This window comes from Maylandia zebra, linkage group LG7 (genome assembly GCF_041146795.1).
Source record: "Maylandia zebra isolate NMK-2024a linkage group LG7, Mzebra_GT3a, whole genome shotgun sequence".
Lineage (NCBI taxonomy): Eukaryota > Metazoa > Chordata > Actinopteri > Cichliformes > Cichlidae > Maylandia > Maylandia zebra.
The window spans coordinates 44,490,536-44,513,864 of NC_135173.1; the positions used below are offsets into that span (position 1 = coordinate 44,490,536).

At 41.0% G+C, this 23,329-nt stretch overlaps 1 protein-coding gene across 2 annotated transcripts in view; it reads right to left on the minus strand.

Annotated features, from left to right (window-relative positions):
• rai14 (retinoic acid induced 14) overlaps positions 1-23,329 on the minus strand; it is a 58,846-nt gene that overhangs the window by 15,161 nt on the left and 20,356 nt on the right. For both annotated transcript variants that reach the window (XM_004538205.4, XM_004538204.4), the window contains exons 3-7: positions 13,973-14,103; positions 11,567-11,655; positions 11,298-11,362; positions 9,928-9,985; positions 9,620-9,690 (exon numbers count right to left, since the gene is read on the minus strand). In XM_004538205.4, the coding sequence (XP_004538262.2) occupies positions 9,620-9,690; positions 9,928-9,985; positions 11,298-11,362; positions 11,567-11,655; positions 13,973-14,103 (414 nt within the window). The remainder of the gene's footprint in view (positions 1-9,619; positions 9,691-9,927; positions 9,986-11,297; positions 11,363-11,566; positions 11,656-13,972; positions 14,104-23,329) is intronic.

The following is a 23,329-nucleotide window of genomic DNA, read 5'->3' on the forward strand; positions in this document are numbered from 1 at the left end:
TAGGAAAACGAACTTCAAGAAGCACTAACGTCTGTCAGCATAGTTTTGTGTGTGTTTTATATTACAAGGCTGCTGCTTTCACACACCACAGAGAACAGAACTATGCTCTGGGTTCCTCTGAGCTCTGCTAAACACTTTAACAGGCATGTGTCTGTGTTTGCCCTGTCTGTGTTTTATATTTCTCTGGAATCTAAAAGACAGAAGTAATTTTGTTCTTCTCTGGGTAATAGGTTCAATGCGTGTGTATAAAGGCATGTGGGCGCACAGGTGTATTACTGCTAGTTTGCTGGCATGTGTTACTCGCTGTGTTTCTAACTTGCTGTCATCGTGTCTGACATTTAAAGCCATATTACCCAAATATGGGCAACAGTGTAAACGCTGGGCAGAGGTGATGCATGACAAGTTAACTGTTAGGACAAGGTGTTACAGTCAGAGAGGCCTGTCAATCAAAACAACTAAAATAAAACACAGCTCTGCTTAAACCTGAATACACTCACCATGCAACAGTATTCTCAGCATTACCATTATATGTTCATTTGCCACCTGAAAACTGGTTTAAATCCAAATAGTGTCTTTGTTTGTATGAACAGGATCCTAAAACCGTCAGTCTGCTGGTTGCATGTACAGTCAATGGCTACTTAATTAGTTACACATTGCTAGCACTGGGTTAGACCTCCTTTTGCTTTCAGGCCCACCATAATACTTCATGGCACAGATTCAACAAGGTGCTGAAAATATTTCTTTAAAACATTTGGTCCATATTGACATGACAGCATTACATAGTTCCTGAAGACTTGTCAGATGACACATCCATGATGACAATCTCCTGTTTCACCACACCACAAAGGTGCTCTGTTGGACTGAGATCTGGTGGCAATTCGAGTACAGTGAACATATTGTCATGCTCAAGAAACCAGTTTGAAATATGAGTTTGGTGAAATGGGGCTTTATCCTGCTGGAAGCAGTTAACAGAAGTTGTCACAAAGGGATACACATGGTCAGTAACAATGCTCAGGTAGGTTGTGGTGTTTTTTTTTTAACAATGCTCAGTTGGTACTAAGGGACCAAAGTGTGCCAAAAAAATATGCCCCCCAAATATTACACTGCCACCACAAGCCTGAACTGTTGATACTAGGCAGGATAGATCAATGTTTTCATGTTGTTTCCACTAAATTCTCATCCAACCGTCTAAATATTGCAGCAGAAATTAAGACTTGTCAGATGAGGCAAACATTTTTCCAATTTGTCCAATTTTAAACTGCAATCTCAGTTTTCTGTTCTTTACTGACAGGACTCGCTTCCAGTGTGGTCTTCTCATGCTTTTTATATTTATAATGTAATAAAACTGAGACACACAGTTGAAACTGCGCTTCTTTTTCTGAGCTATTTCTGAACTATAATAAAGGTTTAATTAAATTTCTTTACACTGACTGAAGGGGCACTTTCACTGGTCCGGCCCACTTAAACTCAAAATGTGCTATATGTGACCCAGAATATAAAATTTGACAGTTTAACTGTTCTATAGTGGTGGTTGTGCAGGAAAATCCCAGTAAATCAGCAGTTTTTAATATACTGAGACCAGCCCATCTAACATCAACAAACATGCTAAATTCAGTCACTTAAATCACCTTTCTTCCCCATGCTGTTTGAACTTCATTGTAATTTTAATATGTTTGTCTGAAACAGGTCTTGCTAGTAAATGAGACATTGAGACTCAGTGGGGCTACCTCTATAAATTAACCTCTATAATTAAAATAATAATAATAATAATCAGGTAATCTATATCTTAAAGGCACTGAGTTTCACAACTAGCAGCTGACCAGCTATACCTAATGAAGTTGTTGATTTTGGTCATTAAACATAGAAGATAATGGACCAGACATCTTGGAGCCTAACAAAACCAGATCATTTACAAGTAGCTGCATACTTTCATTTTCTTGTTTCATGTACACACTGATACTGCACATACATGCAGGCCTCTGCATGTGACTATTAAATGTAAGAACAACACCTCTTACTCATGAAAAATGGCAGGAAAATGAATCAGTGGGAAGAGTCTCAGTTCTCAGGTAGTTGAGCGCCATTAAAGACAACAATCATTTTATGTTGTAGAAATATTTATCTTTGTTTCCAATCTTGCACTCACCCAGCTACTTCCTTGTATACTGTATATGGATGTTTTCCACTATACGAGCCAAAATTTGACTCATGCTTTAATTTTAGCCATGCTGCCAGGAATGCACACAAATGCTGTAATTTTGCCATGTAGAAATGTTTGAGCTATGACTCGAAAGCAGGGTACACGTATTACCCCAACGCAGATCACAAACTGTGTTTAACATAAGGAAAATGAGCAGTTGCACAGAGCCAGTCATTATAAAGACAGGACAGCTGAGCACCTTGTGATGTGAGCTTTCAAAAGGACAGTTCACTTCAAAATAAAATATAAAATTTTTTTCCTCAGTTTGGTATAATTGAAATGGATCCTAACTGCGCCCACCAACCAAATGAAGGACACAGTTATAGTCAATTTCTACAATTCAAATTCAAATTCAAATTTTATTTGTCACGTACACAGTCATACACAGTACGATATGTAGTGAAATGCTTGGACAACTGCTCGTGACCTAAAGAAAACAAAAAAGGAAAAGGCTATGAATAAGATAGGAAATAAATATGAAAAATTAAAAAGGGTAAATTTAACTAGGAAGGAATAAAATATAAATTAAGGTTAAAAATGAAATAACTGTACAACACAAATTAGAATGAAGGGTAAATTTAACTGGGAGAATAAGATAAAATATATAAATTAAAGTTGAAAATAAAATAACTGTACAACAAAATACACAATATAGAACTATATAAGAATGTATGAAGAAATATAAATAAATATATACACAATAACAGCAGCATATACACAATAACAGCAGCGTGATTTAAGTAATGAAGTGAAACAATGTCCAGAATGTCCAGTGTGTGTAAGAACTGTATGTGTGGGTCAGTACTGTGTGGTGGTGTGATTGAGAGACCGTATCGCCTGCGGGAAGAAGCTCCTCCTCAGTCTCTCTGTGTTGGTCTTCAGGGAGCGGAATCGCTTTCCTGACCTCAACAGAGAGAACAGTCTGTTGTTGGGATGGCTGAGGTCCTTCACGATCTTCCTGGCCTTGGTCCAGCACCGCCTGCTGTAGATTGAGTGCAGGTCAGGGAGCTCGGAGCGGATGGTGCGCTCAGCTGACCGCACAACCCTCTGTAGAGCTCGTCTGTCCTGCATGGTGCTGTTCCCGAACCAGGTTAAGATGTTTCCCGTCAGGATGCTCTCTATGGTGCAGGAGTAAAAGTTCCTGAGCACCTTGGAGGGTAGTTGGAAGTCTCTCAAGCGTCTGAGGTGGTAGAGACGCTGTCGGGCCTTTTTCACCACGGTGTTGATGTGACAGGACCATGACAGGTCCTGCGTGATGTGAACTCCGAGGTATTTGAAGCTGTCCACTCTCTCCACTGGGCACTCGTTGATGACGGGGGTCTGGTAGTTCCTCTCCTGCTTAGTGCTGAAGTCCACTATCAGCTCCTTTGTCTTACTGACGTTTAGAAGGAGGTTGTTCCTCTGGCACCAGTTCTCCAGATTCCTAATCTCCTTCAGGTAGGCCGTCTCGTTGTTATCAGAGATCAGGCCCACCACGACGGTGTCGTCAGCAAACTTGATGATGGTGGTGGAGCTGGTAGTGGCCACACAGTCATATGTGTACAAAGAGTACAGCAGGGGGCTCAGAACACACCCCTGGGGGGCGCCAGTGCTGAGAGTGGTGGAGGCTGAGACATGTCCGCCCATCCTTACTGCCTGTGGTCTGCCAGTTAGGAAGTTGGAGATCCACAGACACATAGATGAGCTGAGTCCCAGATGCTCCAGCTTGGTGGTGAGTGTGGAGGGAATTATGGTGTTAAATGCAGAGCTGTAGTCTATGAAGAGCATTTTAACATAATTCCCCCTTCTAGTGTCCAAGTGAGTGAGTGATGTGTGGAGGAGATGAGAGATGGCATCGTCTGTGGAACGATTTGGACGGTAAGCAAACTGTAGTGGGTCCAGTGTGTCTGGTAGTGAAGAAATGATGAAGTCTCTGACCAGGCGTTCAAAGCACTTCATCACTACTGAGGTGAGGGCTACAGGGCGATAGTCATTGAGAGAAGCAGGGTGGGGTTTCTTCGGGACAGGAACAATGATGGACTCTTTGAAGCATGTGGGGATCACCGACTGAGATAGAGAGATGTTGAATATCTCAGTGAACACAGGAGCTAGCTGGTATGCGCAGTCTCTTAGGATACGACCTGGGATGCCGTCTGGTCCTGCTGCTTTCCTGGTGTTCACTCTCTTGAAGGCTCTCCTTACTTCATGCTCGGAGATGACGAGCATGTTTCCGGTGCTGGCAGTATCTTCCTGTCTGCAGCCGTTAGCGCCGCTAACACTAGCATTGTTGGAGTCCTTAGCTGCAGCCTCGAAGCGAGCATAGAAAGTGTTCAGCTTGTCTGCCAGAGTCACGGCCGCGTTCGTCATACCGGTTGTTGGTGCTTTATAGTCCGTTATTGTCCTTAGTCCTCGCCACAGGCTCCTAGAGTCACTCTGTTGGAGTTGTGACTCTAGTTTCCTCCCGTAGCGCTGCTTCGCCTCTTTCACCGCCCTCCGCACGTTATATGACGCGGCTTTGTACGGGTCCATGTCCCCCGTCATGAGTCCCGTGTTGTAGGCAGCGGTGCGGGATCTCAGAGCGTCGCGGATGGTTTTATCCAACCACGGCTTCTGGTTGGGAAACGTTGTGATAGTCTTTGTCTCCACGGTATCATCCGCTAGTTTCCCGATGAATCCCACAACCGCTTCCGTAAACACGTTGACATCATCATCGGAGCTGTTTCTGAACATGCCCCAGTCTGCGTCATCGAGTGCGTCCTGTAACGCGGCCACCGATTGATCCGTCCAGCGCGCGACCTTCCTCTGAACCAGAACTTCCTGTTTCAGCCTTTGTTTGTATTTTGGGATGAGGAAGATGGCGGCGTGATCAGATTTGCCAAAAGGAGGGCGGGATTGTGCCTTGTAGCCGTCCTTGACTGTAGTGTAGCAGTGGTCCAGTGTCCTTTCACCTCTGGTGGGGCAGGAGATGTGTTGATAAAAGTTCAGCGCTGCGCGTTTGAGGTTGGCACTATTAAAGTTCCCCGTCACAATAAGCGCAGCGTCCCGGTGTTGTGTCTGGTGCTGTGTGAGTGCCTCATGCAGCTCGCATAAGGCGGTGACCGTGTCCGCTTGTGGTGGAATATAAACGGCACTTATAATGACCGATGTAAATTCCCGAGGTAGATAAAAAGGACGACACATGATGGACAGCAGTTCCAGATTTGGTGTGCAGGAGCGTGTGAGAGGAACAACGTTCGCACTGTTGCACCAGTTGTTGTTCACCATTAAACACACGCCGCCTCCCCTTGACTTCCCCGAGTCCCGTGTCCTGTCCATGCGGTGAACCGAGAAGAACTCGGCCGGCTGGATGGCGTGGTCCGGCACCGCTGGGTTCAGCCATGTCTCGGTGAAGCAGAGGAGATTGCAGTCCCGAATGTCTCTCTGGAACTTTACCCTGGCCCTGAGGTCGTCAAGCTTGTTCTCCAGTGACTGGACGTTGGCGAGCAGGATGCTAGGCAGAGGTGTGCGGTGTGCACGAGCTCTCAGCCTGTTCCTGACGCCGGCTCGCTTCCCTCTAGGCCGCCGCCGCTTCCCTTTGTTCTCCCTCAAGATCTCACTCGGCCAGCTCGGATCCGGAGTTAAAAACTTCGAATTGTGAGTACATTGTAAACCAATAGAAACAAGAGTGTCACTGTCATACCTAATGTACCCAATGGTGGTGATTTTGCCGATTTAGAAACGCTGAAAACTAACTTAAAAAACAAAGACAAAGAAAAAGTGGTCGGAGCAGTCGTGACGGCAGCCGACCTCACCAGCGCCATCTTTAAAAATTTATGATTATTTCACAAGCAAGACTCTACGATTATGCCCTCCTTCACATTTTTTAAAGCCTTCCTGCAGTGATAAAGTTGGCAAGTATATCACAGCTCAAAGGGCAACAGTTCCTACATGAAGCGGCTAACAACTAGCAACCAGTTCATGATTTCTGTAAAGAGACACTGCTTTTTCTGACTTTTTCAATGCATTTTCTTTTCTTTTGCTTTGAGCACCACACCTCTGTCTTCAGCAGGTAGCTCCAACATTTAGCAACTGAATCCTAAGCAATCTAGATGAATAAACAACACTACAGCTCAGGGGAACTTGTACGTTTATGGTATACTACAACCTCAGATGAAGCTTAATTGTGTTTGCAGCATTTCTGCAGTCTTAGACTATTTCAAACATATCTTACTACAACACTGTATTGCAGTAGTTGCTTGTGTATGATCAAGTTTATTCCCAGTTGCTCCGTTTAAAGGGGCTCCTTCAGTTATGTAAAAGTAGTGCAGAAATATTACTTTACAAGTAAAATGTAAACATACTTCATTACTCAGGTAAAAGTAACTTAGTTAAGATTTTAAGTGACCACAGTGAGCATACTCTATCCACAGTTGCTCTCTCACTGTGTGATAATTATACATCAGTGTGTAAACAATTTACTGCACTACTTGCTCAACCTAACTGTTTAATAGATAACAGCTGAATGTGTAATACTACATCATATGAATATATGAGCACATCATATCAATGTCAAATTATAACAGGCAATAAAAAAGTATCTAGAAATGCCAAGAAACGGAGAGTAAATAGTAGAGTAAAAAATCTCAACCCACTCAAATCCAAATACACGGATGCTGAAGAATTATGAGGGCATAACAATGAATTGCGCCAAAGCTGAGCTTTAAATATTATGCTAATTTTCAGCTCCACAGTTTTATTCTTGGACTCTTCTACAGCTTTGCAGAGTTCAAAAATAATCCTTATTATATTTTAGTCATGTCTTAATCTATGAATATTTTGGGAAGAGATATTAAAGGCACTTAAAGAGGTATTCCACCAAATGATCTGAAGATGCCACTTCTTCAGATGGGTCAAATATTAGAGGAATACTGATGAAAGAGCTAAATGTAGGCACTAATCAAGTGTAGCACAGTTAGAGAGCTTAAACCTGAGCCCTTCATAGTATACCAATTAGATCAAGAAATAGATATCAGGTGGAACCAACAACATGCTCCCTTAGACTTCAAAAAGATGTCTATCAAATGGAGGTGTCTGACCATGGTGATCATGACTTGGTGATTAGATCTGAATTCAAAACAATACAAGTATTGTTTAGTCCATCTTCTCATGCATACACACAACAGCAGGATTTTCGTTTCTTTCTTCTTTCCCTCTCTTACCATTACTTTTGTTTTTGCTGTTATTTATGTATATTTATTTTAATTTAGTTTATCTATTTAATTTTATACCCATTTCCACAATCTGTGTATTTACTTTACCAGTTTTGTTAAGATTTCAAGCTATGGCACACATGGCTCCAAAACAGAAAAGCATGAATTTGTATTGCACACACTTTAGTGCAGTCCTTCAGTTCATCTTCTGAAATAAGTCGTTTCAGCTATTCTAAGTTAGCCTGCCCTTTAAGTTAGCTTTCTTCTGATTGGCTGCTGCTCTGAAACACTTTTTTTTTTTAAACAGCAGGTAGATGGGACTGCTGCACTCACAGCCGGAACTGTGTGCCTGAGACGACCATACAAGGACATCCACTGTCAATGACATCATAGAAGAATCAAGAGTAGGAAAAAACTTTGGCTCACAGAGATTACTTGTACATATACTGGCCTCTTTATCTGAAACTTTAAAAATAAATGACAGAAATCAAGCAAAGGTTTCTCCTCCCCTTTCGTCCAACAGCAGTAAGGTTTCATATTACAGTTTACATTTACCTCTTCTCCTCTATACACATTCTTTGACACATGTCAGGCCTAGCAGCTGTCCCTCTGTTTCTTTCAAGATATTCCTGAGGTCATCTGGATCCGGTCTTTTATCAGTTCCCAGAGTCAGAACCAGACACGGAGAAGCTGCATTCAGCTTTTATGCTCCTTATATCTGGAACAAACTCCCAGAAAGCCTCAGATCAGCTGAAACACTCAGTTTATTTAAATCCAGGTTGAAGACTCACCTATTCTCAGCTGCATTTGAATAAAGCACCAAATCCACACTTTTAAGCTTAAATTTCAAAACTTACATTTAACTACTGATTTTATCTATTGTTGATTTTATATACTGTTTTGTTTGTTTGTTAATTAGTTTGTTTGCTTGTTTTAATCAATTTTAAATCATGCTTTTTATTTGTTTTTGTTTCTAATGTCTCTGTAAAGTACTTTGAATCACCTTGTTGTTGAATTGTGCTATACAAATAAACTTGCCTTGCCTTGCCTGAGTGTTTGTTTAAGTCACAAATATATAATCAGGTACAGAGTTACTCCATAGTGTATTGCAAAGCAAAACATCCCTGGTTAAATCCCAGGAGGAAACATCCCAGAAGGCATCCGGCATTTAAAAAAGTAAATAAATACACGCACACACGTGCATGGAGCTACCTGCTGTGGTGACCTCTTGTGAATAAGAGAACAGCTGAAAGTAACTTATATAACCAGGTACAGATATATATTATAGCGTATGCCCGAGGCTAACAAGCCGGCCTGCATTCATGCATTCACAGTCTACGTGTCCACAAAACAAAGAAAGAGCTTTGCAAACCTCACATACAGATTTTCAGATTTCGCTGGCTGGACCACTTTCATTCAACAAGAAAATATGAATACCAAAATTCAAATTGCACCACTATTTACAGTTAGTTTCTCACCAGTCCAATATGCATCAAGAAAAATGTTTTGTCTATTATTTATTGTCTATTATTGTCTTACTATTTTATGAAGAATACAAGTAAAAGTCACAAGAAACTGGCAGGGCCAGGATTTGAAACTACACTTAAGCTACAACTCCAAAAAGCACACGGTACAAAGTGGTCACAAGAACCAGTTTAAGAAGCTTGAACATACAAACTGCCATTGATTTAAACATGAAAAATTGCTAAAATTAATTTTAATCGGAAACAACAGAACATCTTTTCATATAGGCTGACAGACCATCAGTTTCTGTTGTACACAAATGCACATACACAAAATTTCATGCTCACACAACCCCAGCCAGACAGAAACCACAGGCATGGTGCGTCACTGCAATGGAGACCACATGTCTGCGGCTTGCATTCCCACAGTACGCTGATTTTTTTTAACACACACACACACACACACACACACACACACACACACACACACACACACACACACACACACACACACACACACACACACACACACACACACACACAACAATATTAATCCTCAAGCAGTCAGTTAATGAGGAGCCTTTATAATGTGGATTAACAACTATTTGACATAAAACAATCAGAGTCAATAAACGGACAATGATTCCTCAAACAAATTCAATACATTCCTCCCTGGAAATGGACTCATTGAAGCATTTTTGTGGTCTTTCTTCTGTTTCAGAGCCCCCCAATCTATTGAGCCAGGAAAAATAAGTCTGGGGAATGGACGAAAGAATGGAAGTACATACTGTGTCTTTAAGGTTGATGGGGCTTTTGAGTTCACACAGCAGTTGGACAATCTGGATGTTCCCGCTAGCAGCTGGAAGGGGGTGAAACAAAACAAGAGAAATTAAAACAAGAGAGTGAGGAAAAATAGGATTGTGTTTAACAGAAACTAACTGGGCTAAAATGCATTTTAGTCACTTACGACCAAATATGATGATTTTATTCAAATAAAATTAGAGCTTAAAACTAGTAGATATTATTCCACATCCCCAAAGCATAGCAGCCTTTTTTTTTTTTATATCAGTGACTCTCAAGATCTTGATATACTTACCAGCGTGATGCAGAGCAGTCTTTCCTGATCCATCTACAGCATCGATAGGACATTTACTCTGGATAAAGTGGGAAAGTTATTAGTAACAATAGCATACAGTATACGCATACAGCATATGCAATGACTATTGTTAATCAAGTGAAATCATGAAAGGCCCCAAACAACTCAAAATATACGTTTTAAATTTGGTTTGAAGTATCTGTGTGTTGCTTGCTTAATTTCAATTTTTTTTATAAACTGTGTATACACACTGGAGTTTATTATCTGAGGAACTGATGCCACAATCTGTTTGCCAGTGGTGCTTCAGGCAAATGCAATTTCATGTAATATTAGGTTATACCATAAATTCATACATCTGCAGTAAACAATTGTGGCGCGGGTGTGGTCTCTGGCCCGCTGCAGAGGAGGGCTGGCATGATGAGCTCCCGGGCTGGTGTTGGGGTCCAACGTCACAACAATATATGACTGAATGTTTTTGGTTCTTCTCTTTTTCACAGTACTGTGTTTTGCTATATACAAAAAGACTTGAATGACTATTTGATCAGCCAGGTGCATGTTGCAGAGATGCTGCCGACTATCACGAGGAAGTGAGGTCAGCAGATCAGAGCTGGATGTGTGTGTGTGTGTGTCTCTGCTAAGATCTGCTGACCAAAACCCAAACACGCACACACAAGAATCAGCAGATTGAAGAAATGAAGCAATAACATTTTTTGGTTTCAGGCATCTTCACTGAACAGTAAGATGATTCAAGATGTGGGTTTCACACACTGTTATTCATAAACAAGAACAAGTGGTCCTGCTGGGTGACACTGACAGTCACAATCAAAACAATCTTAAGTTAATATTTATATCAGTTCTTTGTTGTATAACACATCTTGAAGTCATGTTGCCTAATCATTTATACCCAACATAATTTATAGCCCTTATATTAAGAACTATGTCAGTGGTCCACAACCTTTTTTGCGCCATGGACCAGTTTATGTCCGACAATATTTTCACAGGCTGGCCTTTAAGGTGTCGTGGATAAATACAACAAAATAACACCAGTACCAGTACAAAAAAGGGAAGATTTATTCATAACACACAGGAAAAGACCCAGGGAAATTGAGTTAACGTTAAAAATGCTTAAAAAACAAACAAAAAACGATAAAAACCCTGAAAACCATAAATTTCACACCCAAGCCTCAACTCTCGCGGCCCAGGGTTGGGGACTACTATGTCTCATCTTAACACTGAGAGACCAGGGTATATGTATTTTAAATATCTGGCTTGACAGACTGAATCAATTTCTTTTTAATTCAAAGGCATTTGGGGAGGGAAATTAAATCGTTTTAACTTAATAAAACCCAACTTCACTTCATGAGCTTTACCTGAATGAGTTTTCTGCAGCATTCGGTGTGGTTGTTTTTGGCAGCCAGGTGTAAAGGACTAAAACCTACACAAAGGGGAAAAAAAGAGAAAAACATGCACGCAGCAAGAAGACAGGCAAGTTGAGATAACGTATGTGAAATCTTATGTATCAGTCCAGACAGTACATTACACCTGTTCATGTTACAGTATTTACAGTATTTATAGAGGGAAACTCGCAAATTTATGCAGAAACTATTTTTTAAGTTATAGTGAATATAGCTATACATACCAGCAGCATCAGTGACTGACAGGTCAGCTCCATGAGCCAAGATGAAAGAGAGGCAGTCTATCTGACCACGAGCAGCAGCTACATGAAGACTACACACACACACACACACACACACACAATTAAAAGAACAAATTACACACACAGTACTTTGTTGCCAGTAGTTTTACAGCAACACAGATGCTTTTAACAGTTTTACAAATATTATAAAACATGGTGCAGCTCTGGTGAGAACCTTATGCTGCAGCAGTGAGTGCAAATAAAAGATTAAAAAAAATAAATAAATAAAACGTTCATCTACTTTTCTGATTGCTCGGCCACACTAGTCCTCCATCTACGACTCTAAATTACACTGAAGAGTGATTTCTTAGTCTCCAATTAAAAGTTTTCACATTTTAGGAAATAAAGTTATTTGCTCACTCGCCTAAGTTTAGATGAGAAGATTAAACTACTCCCATATCTGTTAAATGCGACGCTCTGGTCCTTATAATGTAATACGCTTATGCTTAGTTTCTTTAATCCCTCTCAGCAACTTAGCCGACTCAGCGTCTTCCTAGAGCCTCCTCTTGATTTTCGTTTCTTTTTTCTTTTTTTTTTAAGCATGTGTGTTAATTAGAGGCTGTTGTATTTAGAATTCATAAACTTTGGACAGACCCAGTCTAGCTGTTTCCTTCTGCCTCTGGTCTTTATGCTCAACCAATCAGCTAAAAGCTGTAACTTTATATTTAGCAGAAAGGCATGGGAGCACCTCTTCTGCTCCAACTCAACATGAAACAAAATACGTGCACTTCCCAAAGGGTCAAACTATTTTTTTTAAAACCGTGTAACGAGTATGAGATTTGATCTTGTTGATACAAAAGCCAGTATTAATTATGCTTACAGATCAGATCCTTTATTGAAAGTAAAATATCGATTTCTTAATTAATATTCACCATGGAGAAGAAAAAAGTAGGTCTTCAGAGCTTTTTGACTGTCAGTGTTTCAGCCAGTCTTACAGTAGAAGAAGGTATTCACGTGACCCAGGTATGCAAAAGCTCCACTGCCACTGTTTTGCAATATGCAACTGCCAGAAAAACATGTCAGCACTGATAAAAGCAATGGATAAGCTTGGAAGTGATAGTATTTTAGGGAAGCTTTAGCTATAGCAAAACTAAATAAGTAAAAGAAGTTATTGGGCACAGCTTCAGTTCTTGCAATAAATACCCATTTACTGACCATTTCTAGAAAATCTGGTAAAGCGCTGACTTGTGAGCAGGAATGCTGTAAGTCGATATGACTGCGTATGCAAAAAAAAATTGCCCTGTGTATGCACTGTGTGCGCAGGTTTGTGCATATGCATGCAGCAAATGATCAATACGACCTCTTTCCACCTCAGTAAGATGAACGGGGGGAGGGCAAGCTCAGCCTTCCATCAGTGTGTGCGTAGGATACACATTCACACACACACAAACACACAAGTATGTCTACATGCCTTTCAGTCAGGTTTTATCACCATAGAGATACTGTAGACTCCCCCTTCGTGCGTGCTGAAAAGATCGGAGCATTGCGATTCCAAGCCCACACATTTGCCATGACTTACAAAGGCTTTGCATGCATTTGGATGTGTGTTTCTGTGTTCTAGCAGCACACAGAGGAAAAGGCCAAGGATGTGAACTACAGGTGAATGGGAAAATAAATGAAAACCTACATATTTGTTTTTCACTGCATTTATTCCTGAGATTTGATTTTCCTGGCTTTGTGAGAGCTGCTCTACAAATCAAGGTCAGAGGTGTTGAGTTTCAGAAAAAAAGAAAAGGGTCAAATATTAACACAAGCCTCTGCGTTATCACTAATACTAAGCGGTGACGCAACAGTAACCTCCACTGGCTCTGCGGAAGTGAACTTGCTTTCAAAACATAGAATCTCAGAGAGGCTGAATGAATGTCACCGTTTCAAGAAAAAGTAAGAGACATATTTTTAGATTGGCCATTCATTTTTAAAACTGTGCTGTGGAGCATGAAAGCAGTTATATAAGGCCATTACTTGAGAATCTGAGCATATAGTATAGACATATGTTTAATCTTTGAATTGAAAGGAAATGAGAAAATTCACTGTGCTTTGCTGGATATTTATTTTAAAACATGTGCAAGCTTGCCAGACAAAACCATGTTGGTGTCAACACTTAATGCATTTCTCTGGTTTGCAGCCTCAAGTCAGTTTGCTTCCCCCATGTCATCCTCATTCTACAAAAAGCACTGCAGACTGTGATCTCTGTGTGTCTATATCAACAAATTAGTTTTTATTTTAAGCAAAAGTTATGCTTTGACTTTATCGTCACCTCAGGAAAATCAAATGGAATTCTTGCACTGGAAACATAAACATTTAAATACCATCAGAAAAAAGTAAGTGGATAAGTCCAAGACCACTTACGCTGATTTGCCTTCACTGTCCAGCTTTACAGGATTGGCACCTTTCTTGGCAAGAAGGGATGAGACTTTCTCAACCTCGCCATGCTCCACTGCAGCAAGCAAGCGTTCATCGTTTTTGTTCCACTCATTTGTCTAAAGACAGAGGACAAAGAAGGAGAATAAAAGGTGGTGAAGAATATACGAAGACTACACAAAATATAAATATACAAATATATAACCCCATAAGGTTACAGTTAGGTGAGACGCTGTTAAATGGCAAGAATTTCATGTCAGCAACACATCTCAAAAAAGTAGGGACAGGGCCATGTTTACCACTGTGGAGATGTAGCGTTGACGTTGCCTTTCCACAGGCAATGATGCACTCCTGTACCATCAGAGATGGATGGTCCCTCTCCTCTTTAGCCCAGAGGACATTCTGTCCAGGTTTTCCAAAAAGAATTTTAAATTTCTGACGATAAAACTATGTTTCTGGAAGTGAACCCAAACAGTGACTTCCATGAAAGAATCATGCCTGTTTTTAATGCAGGGCCACCTGAGAGCCTAAATAATATAGACATCAGATACTGATTTTTGGCATTGTCACTTGCACACATAGATTTTTCCAAATTCATAGGATTTATTGAAATTATGTACTGTAGATGATGAGATATTCAAATTTTGCACATTTTTCCACCATTTGTAAATGCAGCTTTTCAGACTGGTAAACCTCTGCCTATCTTTAATTCTTTAAATCTCTGCCTCTAAGATGTTCTTGTCATACCCAATCATGTTACTAACCTGTTGACAATTAACCTAATTAGACAGAAACTATTCTGCCAGCTTTTTCGTCTTAGTACCGCTTACTTTCCAGCTTTTTGTTGCCCCATGTAAACTTTTGAGATGTGTTACTGCCACCACCTTTTTTTTTTTTTTTTTTTTTTTTTTTTTTTTAAATGCTACACTATCCCAGTTTAAATATTTTCTTATTTTGTTGTGAATAAACTATGGGTTTTATGATATTTGCAAATCAGTGTGTACTATTTTTATTGTATTGCATACACTGTCCCATATTTTTTATATTATCAAAGACTTTTACTGACTTTAAGACTTATCTCCTATCTACTAACTTATCAAATAATATCAATAATAATGTGAACAAATGGTATGCTCCATTTGTTAACACTCATATCAGCATGTTTACTTTGCAGTCAAAGTCACCGTGATGCCCAAAATGTGAGTAATGTTTCTCACAGGGAGGAATGTTTCTCCGCTCTGCTGTGGCCCACACAAAACATTTGTTATCATATGTGTACAAGAGCACACACTCACAGTATCCAGTCTAGACACACTCACCAAAGAACGCATACACAAACCAAATCGTCCTTTATACCACTGATAGGCTGCTCACACAGAAAGAAGTCAGCTATTGGAAAGCTTCTAGCCTGATCTCATTCAAACACCATCTTGCTACAGAGCAGTTTGATAGTACAAGATACAGCACAGCAAGCTTTAATTGCAGGATACAGCTATGAAATGAGCAAGATTTGGCATAGCTGAAACACTTCTATAATGACCTACTTTATTAACAGGAAATGTATTTAAGGAAACCTTTACTGGGGAATATTGGAAGAGGTTCCTTAAATCTAATAGCAGAATCAGGGAGAGAACTGAATCCATGACCCCAAACATAACAGCAAACAAGTTCATGCGTCAGCTATTCCTACAAACACCTGTGCATATTAGGATGCAGTACAGTATTAGATCTTGACCTGATAGCCCACTGACCTACACGTGACAAGGAGGTGAACTCTCTGACTCTAGAAATACCTGTGGTGGTAGACTGGATGCTATTTTAGGAGCGCAATAAGCAGGCAAAGCAACACAGTGTAAGTAACCTCTGTGGCAAACACCCAAGTGCAACCACTGCAATACATTTTGCACAACTGGTGGAAAAATGCTGGGCTATAAAAATCCTGTCACTCCTGTCACCGAAAGAGCAAAGATGACCACTGAGCTCTGCAGCCTAATAAGCCACAAGGTAATTAACAGATTATTGAGTATGAAAAAATATTAAAATGTGTTTGTGTTTTCAAATGTAATGTGTAAGATGGCTGAGAACAGAGAAGTATTCCTGCTATTTTTTAAAAGCTAACTCTGGAAAAGCAATTCTTATCCAGCTGTAACTTAATACCACCCCCACGCACACATGATATCCATGTGGTAGCACGAGAAGGTTCTCTGACAGACTGGAAATAACAGATTGGTTAGAAAAACATTCAGCTGGACATTGAGAAGACACAGGAAAAAAAAATGGGGGGGGGGGGGGGGGGTAAGATTTGAGGTGTGCAAGTTGAAGATGGGCTCTATCAGGCACATGTAATACATCCAAGAACCATTACAGATTTGATTTTAAATAAATTACAGAGAAACACTCCCTTAACACACATGGTGTTAAAATATAGCAACGTAACAAACAAGACTGGAAAACACCTGCACACATGCTGTACATGTGACAAAACATTTAATAAAGGGCTTTTAAATGTTTTATTAATCTCACCACACCACATACAATTATTAGTTCTTTCATTTAACCAAGAAGCCCCACTGAGAGCCAACTTCTTTTAAAAGGGAGAACTGTTTAAGGTGGGAGCCATATAAACTCAAAACATGCACAAAAACAAAAGTGCACATTATATGTTAATAGAAAAAATACATGCAAATATAACTTCTGTTTGTTTACAAGAATACACAGGAACCTTTAAATTAACAGGTTTTTACAGCTTTCAGGTTTTATTTCCACCAGAGGACTAAGATTTACAACTAAACCCAAAATTTTGGGAGGAAAAAGCAAAACAAGGCTATTTTCACACATTAACTGCCATATATGTCACATGTTGGAAATTATCTGAGACATGATATTAATTAATTATTAGTTAATTAACTAAAATTGCTTTTTACTTTTACATTATTGTAAGTCTGGTGATTTCCTACATGCAGAATGTACTTCAATCACTCATACAACATAGTTGTGCTTGGGATTGGAATAGAAATGACAAAAATGAGGTTAGAAAATAGAAATTAATACCAACTCTGTGCTTGTTTCCCCAAAACTTTGACTAATATAAACAAACAAATATAGTTTATTTACACAATTCAAGACATTTAATTAAACAGGGACAGTACTTGTTTAGTGTGGCCAGTGCTTTCCTTATCTTGTTTTGTGGAAACCAGGAAGGGCAGAACCTACTGTGGTAATTGAGTGCCTTTGTAATCCAGAAATAGTAGCAAAACAAACCCACCCCCTTGGATGACAGACTGAATATCAAAGCAGTCAGAGACACTTATTACTTAATTATAAATACTTGCAAAAACCCACCCTATGTGCTCTCTGGGCACTTTTTCAAATTCTTCATTTCACATTTACTGGAGAGTTGAACAAATTCCAGTATGAATGCAAATTTTGGTGAGTGTTAAAGTTACATTTGGTTGACATACGCTGAACATGTGACATGAATCAAATGCAAATGGAAAATGTAACAATGCATTTGCAGGGTTATGATGAAATGAACGTAATGTATAGGAAACTCAAAAGAGTTGGTATTTATAATAAACATGAAAACATATAGATGTACATAATTGCTATATGCATGGCAATGTTTGTGCAAAGTTTCATTCAGATTGGCCCACCCATTAAGGAGATAGACTAGGCTATTTAATACAAGCTGAAATTAAACTAATGCCTTTTCCTTGAAATGTGATCACACCCAAGGAGGAATAAAGCTCCCCTTAAAGATGGTCGGTCATACAAGCCTAAGGATCGGTGAGCTGAAGTGATGTATTTTTTTCAGTCAGGAGTTTTACTCCGCTATAATAAACGCCACTAGTACAAGCGTAGCAGCACCCTGCATATTTGCTTCAGTGGACATTTTTTCATGCTTTTGTTGGTTGTCAGTTACTTTGTTTCAAAGAACTTCAGAATATTTAGGTCAAAAGAACAGAGTAGAATGGCCCACTATCCCCATCTTTTAATTACTGCCTACTTCACAACATCTTTCACTTTTAGTACACTTCATCTAAAAGCCTACAATGTCTACAGTGTAGGGCGACACTTTAAATCATTTTTACCACTTCGCACTATTTTCAAGCAAGTCTTCCTTCCTGTGCAATAAAGTACTATGCTGGTTCTTAAACACCTACACAACAGGTGATGATATAGTTGGGATACAGTGGGATAGTGAATGCTGTGGTCCCATTAACAAGAACTGCATGTTGGGATAAAAATTGCCACTAGCACTGATGTCTAGTATAACATGATCGCTCCTAATGGCCTACAGTATGTGGCTTTGCAAAGCCGAAGAGAGAATGAAGGGCAGTCGGATCAGAGCAGCATGACAGCAATAGCGTTAGACTACATTGTATTGGACAGATTTAAGTGGAGCGGAATGCACTGCTCCACTTTCAGCCACATACACAACCGGTGTCATCAACGGGAGGCTGATGAAATAATCATGTAGTGGCAGAGGTGATGTAATATCAGCAAAGATGTAAGCTCCAACAAAAAGGTTGAACAAGAAGTGTATTTTCAAGTTTTTCTACAACAAAAAAAAAATGTATACAAATGTAAGACAGGCTTGGGGCATCGGGGGATTCCCCAAGAGCATCTTTCTCGGAGGGCTCAACCTGGGGTTGCGGTCATGGCCTATTAAGGGCTCTGTTGGCTCTTAGGTGACGGTTTTCTCGTGGCTGCGTGCAGCGGGGCCAGGGGAGGGTCTGTGCTGACGGTTACTGACCTGGTAGCCTGGCTGCCCCTGGGTGGGTCCGGGACGGGCGTGGGGTTCTGTGGGTGCTCCGTCTCTGGGCTGGGGCCCTGGCTGGGCCTTGGGGGCTTGGGTCCTGGTTGGTGTGTCGCCGGGATTGTGGGCGGGTGGGTGTATGGGGGCCTGGCCCTGGCGCAGGGTTCCGCCAGTGCATCGAGCCACCTGGGGGGCTCTTCAACTGGTGGGGGAGGCTGTTACATCATGCAGGAGGTCTCCTCTCTTCAGGAACTCACTCTGCAGGAGGGGGAGATATAGGAGAGGTGGAGGAAGATCTCAGCCTGGGCGTCTATTGTCTTGTGTAGTCTGGAAGCTGAGTGGATGACGGGGTGGGTGCAGTTTTCTCTGTGGTGGGGCCGGGCGGCGCTGCTGAACTGGGCCCCGGTCCGAATGGGCCTGGGCCCCCTTTCCCTGGCGGGTTGCGAAGTATGGGGATGCCTACTGGGGTCAGTGGGGGAGCTGGCCCCAGGGAGGGGTCACTTGCCCCTCCCTTCCTTCCCTCCTCATCTCTACAGGGAGTGCAGAATTATTAGGCAAGTTGTATTTTTGAGGAATAATTTTATTATTGAACAACAACCATGTTCTCAATGAACCCAAAAAACTCATTAATATCAAAGCTGAATGTTTTTGGAAGTAGTTTTTAGTTTTAGCTATTTTAGGGGGATATCTGTGTGTGCAGGTGACTATTACTGTGCATAATTATTAGGCAACTTAACAAAAAACAAATATATACCCATTTCAATTATTTATTTTTACCAGTGAAACCAATATAACATCTCCACATTCACAAATATACATTTCTGACATTCAAAAACAAATCAGCGACCAATATAGCCACCTTTCTTTGCAAGGACACTCAAAAGCCTGCCATCCATGGATTCTGTCAGTGTCTTGATCTGTTCACCATCAACATTGCGTGCAGCAGCAACCACAGCCTCCCAGACACTGTTCAGAGAGGTGTACTGTTTTCCCTCCTTGTAAATCTCACATTTGATGATGGACCACAGGTTCTCAATGGGGTTCAGATCAGGTGAACAAGGAGGCCATGTCATTAGTTTTTCTTCTTTTATACCCTTTCTTGCCAGCCACGCTGTGGAGTACTTGGACGCGTGTGATGGAGCATTGTCCTGCATGAAAATCATGTTTTTCTTGAAGGATGCAGACTTCTTCCTGTACCACTGCTTGAAGAAGGTGTCTTCCAGAAACTGGCAGTAGGACTGGGAGTTGAGCTTGACTCCATCCTCAACCCGAAAAGGCCCCACAAGCTCATCTTTGATGATACCAGCCCAAACCAGTACTCCACCTCCACCTTGCTGGCGTCTGAGTCGGACTGGAGCTCTCTGCCCTTTATCAATCCAGCCACGGGCCCATCCATCTGGCCCATCAAGACTCACTCTCATTTCATCAGTCCATAAAACCTTAGAAAAACCAGTCTTGAGATATTTCTATGCCCAGTCTTGACGTTTCAGCTTGTGTGTCTTGTTCAGTGGTGGTCGTCTTTCAGCCTTTCTTACCTTGGCCATGTCTCTGAGTATTGCACACCTTGTGCTTTTGGGCACTCCAGTGATGTTGCAGCTCTGAAATATGGCCAAACTGGTGGCAAGTGGCATCTTGGCAGCTGCACGCTTGACTTTTCTCAGTTCATGGGCAGTTATTTTGCGCATTGGTTTTTCCACACGCTTCTTGCGACCCTGTTGACCATTTTGAATGAAACGCTTGATTGTTCGATGATCACGCTTCAGAAGCTTTGCAATTTTGAGACTGCTGCATCCCTCTGCAAGATATCTCACTATTTTTGACTTTTCTGAGCCTGTCAAGTCCTTCTTTTGACCCATTTTGCCAAAGGAAAGGGCGTTGCCTAATAATTATGCACACCTGATATAGGGTGTTGATGTCATTAGACCACACCCCTTCTCATTACAGAGATGCACATCACCTAATATGCTTAATTGGTAGTAGGCTTTCGAGCCTATACAGGTTGGAGTAAGAAAACATGCATGAAGAGGTTGATGTGGACAAAATACTCATTTGCCTAATAATTCTGCACTCCCTGTAGCTGCCTCCCTCGTCCTGCTCCACCACAATCACCCACACATGCAGGGCCTTGGGGTAAAGGTGTGTCACCAGGGTGCAGGGGAGGCATCCCCCCCTCTGTCCCCTTCTGGCTGCCTGTGCCTCAATTTTATCCCACAACTTAAAGACATTCACATTATTCACACTCTCATAACACATACATATACGATCTTGGGGGTGGGCACGCTACACCGAATCCAAAAGACCATCAGGGTGTACAACCTCACCCCTGGCGTTGTCGCCCTCCTCTCAATTTTAAATACACGTAGACATTGAGGGCTATCAGGAGGGGCTGTGCGCTTACCAGCTGCTCTCTGGCAGGTAGCTCCATGCCCTCCTGGGTTTTTAATGCACCTTAGAACACACATGCATCAACACTACATATGAGCGGGCGGAGGGAGGTTTGGAGTCTTCACACACCCCTGTTCTCTATTGCCTGTTGGAGCGGGGGGTCTGTGAGGAGGAGTTGGCTGTCCGATTGGGGTCTGGAATGTGGGGCCTCCCTGCTGCTGCCGAGGCACCTTGCCTCTACTCTCCTTATGTATGGCCTTATATAATCACTATTACATTAACTGTGAGTCTGATCTCTCCCTTTCTGTTCCCACCAGCCAGCCAAACGTCTTTCATGTGGGTTGTTTGTTGTCTCTATGCTAATCTTTTTCCTCTATGCTCACCCTGCCCCAACCAGTCATGGCAGATGGCCAACCCGTCTCACAGCCTGGCTTAGGCCTATAATGCCTGAGGTCTTCCTGTTAAAATGGAGTTCTTCCTCACCACCACATCCAAGTGTTTGCTCACAGGGGATTGCTGGATCACAGGGGCTCTTTCTCTAATATTGTAGGACCTTGACCCTACACTATATGAATGTTTTTATCTACACCAAAAGGCAGACCAGTCCAAGTTTTTCTCATTAACCTTGAAGTGCTCATTAGAGCTGAAACAATTAGTTAACAGATTAGTCAACAAATATGATTTTACAGTGTTTTAACATAAACAATTATTAATCTGATCAAAGTAAAACTTGGCAGATTAATTATCACTGAAAAACAATAGATTAGCAGAAGTTTTGTTCCTTGTTATGTGTAAGCTGGACACAATGAAGCAAAAAGCAAAACAGATTTGAAAAACACTGACATAAGTGAGTGCACAACACATGAACCCTGAATAACTCTGAATAATATACACGTGCTTTGCCTAAGCAACATGTCACAGGTCACTTATTCTGAGATTATTAACTAGTAAGACCCCGCCATACTGCTTCTACTATGGGTTGTTACTTCCTCTCTCTCTTGGTTTCAGTCAGTTTCCCCTGCCTTTGGCTGTTTGCTGGTGTTAGTTTTAAGATCCCCCTTCTTTCTATTTCTAAGTCTGCATCAAGTGTTTACACTGCACTCAGAGTGTGTGTTCCCTCTCTGTCTTTGCCCTGACGCTCATTAAGACACACAAAGACTGTGCTGATAACACTAAGCGATTCCTGTTTGTCCAAGCCTGAAGCAGGCAGAAAGGGCAAGAACAAGAGAGCAAGAAGCCAGCATTTAACAGTAGTAAAGACCCAAGAAAAAGGAACTACCGGTACTGTGTTAGAAAAGATACTGAGGGACAGAAATACTAAAGTGGCATAACTCTGACTTCTGTTAACTTGCACTCTTTTCAAAGACTCACTCTTTTTCTACATGTGTTTCACAGGTATACATTTCTCTGTCAAGCTCTGAAACTCCTCTGCCCTTCTAAAGTAAATAGCAAACAGATGCCTATCGGTTGTGTGTGTGTTTGTGTGCCTGTTTGTTAACCTAAAGATCTGTGCATAAACAATTTGTGTTTTCCCTTCTTAGTTCTCAGAAGGAAAAATAAACTAATATCAGGAAGTAGTAATTCCTACATCAGATTCTGTATGTTTGTAGAGTTGCACTGCTAAGAGCAGATGTAGTTTAACACATAAACATTTACTTTCGGAAACCCAATAGTATTACCCTCAAATGACATTCATGTTGATCTAGGAATGAAAAGGTGTTTGTTTTACTTTCACTTTTCATGTAGTTCTGTTTACTTTCAATATGCTCTAAATCACTCAACCAAAAAAAAAAAAAAAAAAAAAAAAAAAAGAGAACAGGACATCAACTTCTCTGAGCCAGCTGGTTAAGATTGACCCAAGAATCAGAAACACCAGAAGGCATCTGAGACGCTGTTGTTCAACAGATCTATGCAAAACTTTTCCCAGGAATTCTAATGTATATCCATGGTAAATTTCATTGAAATACAACAATTGCTTTGCCAGATGTCCTGTCAAGGATTAGGGAGTCATACAAGGAAAACTCATAAAAAGCAACATCTGTGTCTGTATAAGTAGGTAACAGACAAGATAAAAAAAACTAGACATTAGAATTTAAAAAAAAGAAACACTGTGCCAGACAGGTAAATTTATTTAGTCACACACACACTACACTACTCGATTTGAAACTTGCACCAGTTAACTCACCTACATTTATCTTCAT